Source organism: Protopterus annectens, chromosome 4.part1 (assembly GCF_019279795.1).
Source record: "Protopterus annectens isolate FY-2018-M chromosome 4.part1, PAN1.0, whole genome shotgun sequence".
NCBI classification, from domain to species: Eukaryota; Metazoa; Chordata; order Ceratodontiformes; family Protopteridae; genus Protopterus; species Protopterus annectens.
This window is the reverse complement of record NC_056734.1, coordinates 977,966,792-977,972,894: the sequence shown is the minus strand read 5'-3', so window position 1 is coordinate 977,972,894 and position 6,103 is coordinate 977,966,792. Positions and strand designations below refer to the sequence as shown.

Below are 6,103 nucleotides of genomic sequence, written 5' to 3'. Positions count from 1 at the left end.
GAAGTCTCTCGGACTGGAAACTATCCCTCCAGCACGTCATTTTTATTGTTGTGGTGAGGTTAACATCCTGAGAGCATGTGGCTCGAGGGAATAAGCTTTTCTTTAGGTGCAACTTGTCCATCAGAGATTACCTCAGAGATTACCTCAGAGTAGTCGGTATGCAACCGAGTACAGCTGGAGTTTCTTTAGTTGAGCTTCATAGGGCATCTGTTTGAGGCCAGTGATCCTCTTGGTGAGGTACTTCTGTGGTTTTTCCAGCTTTTGCATGTGTCTTGTAAGATATATTCCAAATGGGGCGGTACCCTGTGATGGGTCTGATGAACGATGAGCAGAGGGGCACAATGACTTCTTTTGATCTGTATGCGAACCCTTTTGTGATAATAATGGGCCCACAAAGAAGGATTTTCTAACCACTTTGACAATGTCATTATCGAAGGAGAGATTAATATCTATTTGGGTACCCACATCCCTTATTACATCTTCCGTATTTAGTCAAATGATTTATTATTAAAAATGTGTATCTGAGATACGGACACGCTGATGATAAAAGCTAATTATATTTTCATTTGCTAGGACAGTATTCCTTTAAAAATGGGTGCCCAAGATGTTCTGTGTAGGTGCATAACACATTATTACAGGCACATTACTTATGATTAACTAATGAAAATGCTTGTGTGTTTACAGGACAAAATTCAAGGCCTATCCACAGATGAAATGCGTCATCTATGCAATGTTATAGCAAAAAGGAATCCAGCACTAGTACAGGAGATACTTGAGGAGCAAGAGAGGGGGAACAGTGGAATTACTGAACAACGTCAGGCAGAACAACCTCCGACTTGGTGTGTGTGCCAAGGCTGCAGGGATATGCCGACCGCACAAGAAAGAGTCTGTTGTGCCAATTCACCAACGAACTGTTTATCTCTTGTTCCGGTGAGTCATTGCTTAATAAGACAGAATGCTGTATACTGACAAAGATCACATCTGGCTAGTGTAATAGTATGTAAAGAAGATAAATTTATACAGTGTAGGCATGATTAATTTTATAGCACCCAGTATGACCACAGTTTATTACAAACATAAAGGGGCAGGTTACACCAGGAGTGCAATGATTGACAAAAGAGTTGGACACCATAATTTAATTGAAATAGAACACCTAGGAAACTGTACATTATACCTGCTTAAAGAGATGGAGAGTGAGAGAGAGAGATGCCCACACTGGTACATATCTGATTGTTCATGAATCGTTGACATGAGTACTGTAATGATGTAGCAGATATATGCTTGTCTGTGGTGTCGACAGGTATTGTTTTGCAGTGTGTAACAGTGTTTGTGTAAATGACATGAAAAGCATATTCTGCTGACAGAGTCTTGTCATATACAAGATGAATTCTTCAAGCAGATGCTGTCATGGCTCAAGGCACCAAGTACACACTGCAGTGTAAATGGGTACAGTATAGTATATCAGAAAAGTAAGCTATAATCTCTGCATGAACTCTTGATCATTCTGCTTGGTAGAGAGTAATGTTGTATGGTTGATGTGTGACCATATTACTGTCTACAGTGTATAGGATTTATCATCTCTGTCCAAAATAATTGCTAATACACATTGCACTCATCTTGTTATATACAGCACATACAAAGTCAAATTGGTATACACAACTCTGGCTATGCATTACGAAGTGTACTTTTGCATAATTACAAGATTTGTTAGAGTTGTTACACAAGTCTGACTGTTTCACCATAATTGTAATTGAGTATGGTTGCATTCAACGTAATTTTTTTTTTCAGGAAATGAGTGAAGTTGTGCTGCATCAGGGTGTTCTACGCGTTGCTGATACATACAGGCGGGCTATCTTTGGAATACCATTGGAGACTGATGATAATTGCCGTTTTCGGCATTCTGCCTATCGACAGTTCACTGTCTGGCGTTATGGACGGCTTGGGAGTAGAGTGCGTCGAGTCATTCCGAGTTGCTGTGTTTGGCGCATTCGTGACAGATATCCCAACCCTTTAGGTCAGTACACTGGTTTTCTACCTCAACGGAGGACAGTGACTGACTAGTATTAAAAAGTTAACATTTATGCATTTGTGTTAGAATAGCTAAAATTTTTAACCTAGTATGCTATGTTTGTACTGTATTTTTACAATAAAAAATGGATTAAAAAACATTACAATTTGTGTATTTGTCCAGGATATTGTTGTGTACCATGAATAATCGGTGCACCCATGGCAACTGTATATTGAAATAAAGGACTGGTAAGATGTATGCAGTGTGAAGTAAATATTTGTGGCTTGTAGTACACTATATGATACCAAGGGGGTATCACTGAAAAAGAATATGATTTTTTACGAAATGAACATCCAGTTATCAGTGGTATCTTCGGAATACCAAAAATACATAAAGGCCTTGATAATTTGGAATTTAGGCCCATAGCAGATGGACATAGAAGTGTTACATGCAATATAAGTACATATTTGGATCATTTCTTTAAGGAAAGTATGAAATGTTTCAGTTACATAACTAAAGATTCATGGGATTTTTTGAGTAGACTCAGTAAAATAAATATGAAGAGAGAGTATGTTTTCATTACAATAGATGTTGTAAATCTATTTACTACAATTCCTCATGATGTAGGCCTTTTATGGCTTGAAGAACAATTATTTATGACGCAACTTTATGAACAAGATCAGATTAATATATTAATAAATCTAATGGAAATGGTACTTAACAATTACATATTTTTTGAAGGTAGTTATTTCCAACAAATAAGTGGAGTTGCCATGGGGGCACCTTGTGCCCCCATGTATGCAAATTTAATCATGAGCTATTGGGAACATAATTACTTATTTACAACAGAGTTTCGTGACCATCTAATTATGTATACCAGATATTAGGATGATATTTTTATCATATGGGATCAAGATAAAAATATAAATAATAATACACACAAAAATATATTGGAAACATTCTTAGAATACATTAATCATACAGTGAAGTTTTTGAAATTTACTTATAATGTCCAAGAAACTACAATCAACTATTTGGATGTAGATATAACATATGACAAAGAAACAAACATTCTGAAAACACAAATACATAGGAAACCCACATTTTCAAATGCGTACTTGCACTATGACAGCTGGCACCCTGGCCACCAGAAAAAAGCCATAGTTAAGGGGCAGATGGTCAGGGCGGCCAGGATGGTCAGTGAAGAAGTAGACTTTATAAAAGAAATGAAATATATCATGCAATTATTTATGAATAGGGGATACCCAGAACAATTTTGTGTTAAAATATTTAATGAAGTAATAAATAAAAGGAAAAATGGAATATATACAGCAATTTTAAAAACAGGTTCGTTGAACAAAATATCAACTAATAATGAAGATATAATGGATAAAGATGGTCAAAATAACACCCCATTATATATTATTAAATATGACGATTGTACCAAAGATATAGAATATATCATTAAGAGAAATTGGGACTTTTTTGTCAATGATAAAATAGGGAGACAAATGTTCAATGGAATCATACAATTTGTATATAAGAAAAGTCCTTCTTTTAAAAATATACTAGAAAATAAAAGAAATAAGGAAAAATATACAAGTGCAAAAGAAGGTAATTTTAGATGTGGGACATGTAGTACATGTAGTTACATTCAAGAAACGAGTACTAACATTAGGATTAATGAATGTAACATTAGGATAAATGGACATTATAATTGTCAAACAATAAATCTAGTATATGTAGCCTTGTGTCAACAATGTAAAGCCTTTTACGTGGGAAAAACTAAGAGGAAATTCAGAGAACGAATCAAAGAACATTTACTAGATATACAACATCATAAAAACAGCAATGCTTTAGCAAGACACATTATAGAATATAATGATCACAAATTTAAATTTATTGTTATAAATCAAATAAAACAGGATTTACAAGGAAAGACAACCATGTATCATTTAGATATGGAGGAACTTAAATGGCAAGTACAACTCAATTCATGTATACCTCCGGGTATAAATGAATATATGACTATTATGCCATTATTAAAATTCAATAGAATATACAACACATGATACATGGCAATACATAGAACATCAATTTATATTATTTATATTTGATATATTCATTAACATATAATATAATTAAATCATAGATTAGAATAATTCATAGTATTGTACATTAATATAATTGATTTCAGAACTATTAGACTGTAAATTACATGTAAATAATATATATATAACATTTGCATTTAAATAATAATTGTATATATTTCCCAATACAATGTGATTCAGCATACAGGTTGTGATTATGCATATTAATAGTATACATTTTTCACTAAATACATTATATATAATTGGATATTGAATATGCATAAAGAATATCTAATAATTTATAGTTCCAGTTGAATATATTTAGAATTGTACATGTATAAATTACTGTTTATATATATTAGACACATCAATAGTTATAATGGTATTATATATATATTTATACAAAAATAAGTAGTTTTTTAGTAAAAATTTATTTATGGATTATTTGGATACTTTATATGAAGTTTTTAAGTATAATAATGTATAAATAAGTAAGTATATGTTTATACAAGTAGGAGTGTATGAATTGGTTGTGTATTTAAACAAGATGATTTTTTTAAAAATATGCCATTTCCTTTTTAAGAAATTTATGGCGGGAAATTAGGCTATTAATTAAATGATTATTGAATAATCAACACTGTATAAAATGAGTGGGTTATAATGACAGTATGTATTCTGAAGAAGTTCGAAAGGACGAAACCTAGGTCAATAAAGCAGTTTTCGTTACACAGTTCGTGTGGTGGCTTTCTGTACTTGGTTGGTAACTACAAGTTTGTTTGGAGCCTGTTTTTGTTTCCTTATTGGCATTGGACTTATCTCACCTTGCTTTCAACAACAAGGTACAGTATAGTATATCAGAAAAGTAAGCTATAATCTCTGCATGAACTCTTGATCATTCTGCTTGGTAGAGAGTAATGTTGTATGGTTGATGTGTGACCATATTACTGTCTACAGTGTATAGGATTTATCATCTCTGTCCAAAATAATTGCTAATACACATTGCACTCATCTTGTTATATACAGCACATACAAAGTCAAATTGGTATACACAACTCTGGCTATGCATTACGAAGTGTACTTTTGCATAATTACAAGATTTGTTAGAGTTGTTACACAAGTCTGACTGTTTCACCATAATTGTAATTGAGTATGGTTGCATTCAACGTAATTTTTTTTTTCAGGAAATGAGTGAAGTTGTGCTGCATCAGGGTGTTCTACGCGTTGCCGATACATACAGGCGGGCTATCTTTGGAATACCATTGGAGACTGATGATAATCGCCGTTTACGGCATTCTGCCTATCGACAGTTCACTGTCTGGCGTTATGGACGGCTTGGGAGTAGAGTGCGTCGAGTCATTCCGAGTTGCTGTGTTTGGCGCATTCGTGACAGATATCCCAACCCTTTAGGCCAGTACACTGGTTTTCTACCTCAACGGAGGACAGTGACTGACTAGTATTAAAAAGTTAAGATTTATGCATTTGTGTTAGAATAGCTAAAATTTTTAACCTAGTATGCTATGTTTGTACTGTATTTTTACAATAAAAAATGGATTAAAAAACATTACAATTTGTGTATTTGTCCAGGATATTGTTGTGTACCATGAATAATCGGTGCACCCATGGCAACTGTATATTGAAATAAAGGACTGGTAAGATGTATGCAGTGTGAAGTAAATATTTGTGGCTTGTAGTACACTACTTGGATACAGAGGTCTTAAAGATAGAGCAATGATTATTGAGATCTGACTGTATGAGAGAAATCGGTCTGTTATAATGCAATGTCAGGAAACCAACTATGCAGGAGTGCAAAGTAGTAGTGACAATACAGTGCTGACCTATTGTCACTACTACTTTGCACTCCTGCATAGTTGGTTTCCTGACATTGCATTATAACAGACCGATTTCTCTCATACAGTGCTATGCATCTGTGAAACACAGTGTATACTTATGGGAAATAGAGTCATGTAAAGCAGTACTTATGTTACTTTGCATTAGTTTGAGTTTG

General features: G+C 33.8%; 1 protein-coding gene across 1 annotated transcript; it reads left to right on the top strand.

Moving 5' to 3' along the window:
- The first annotated feature begins 628 nt into the window (after positions 1-628).
- Positions 629-5,552, top strand: LOC122801349. Its single transcript, XM_044070889.1, has 3 exons — positions 629-930; positions 1,789-2,049; positions 5,280-5,552. The coding sequence occupies exons 1-3, from the start codon at positions 661-663 to the stop codon at positions 5,550-5,552; spliced, it is 804 nt and encodes a 267-aa protein (XP_043926824.1). The 5' UTR covers positions 629-660.
- Positions 5,553-6,103: the final 551 nt, after the last annotated feature.

What these genes read in the sequence shown, in the direction of transcription:
- LOC122801349 (XM_044070889.1), top strand. Translation starts at nt 661, where the DNA reads ATGAAAATGCTTGTGTGTTTACAGGACAAAATTCAAGGCCTATCCACA. An exon ending in ACTGTTTATCTCTTGTTCCG is followed by an intron (nt 931 to 1,788) that starts GTGAGTCATTGC and finishes TTTTTTTTTCAG; the next exon opens with GAAATGAGTGAAGTTGTGCT. An exon ending in TTCTACCTCAACGGAGGACA is followed by an intron (nt 2,050 to 5,279) that starts GTGACTGACTAG and finishes TTTTTTTTTCAG; the next exon opens with GAAATGAGTGAAGTTGTGCT.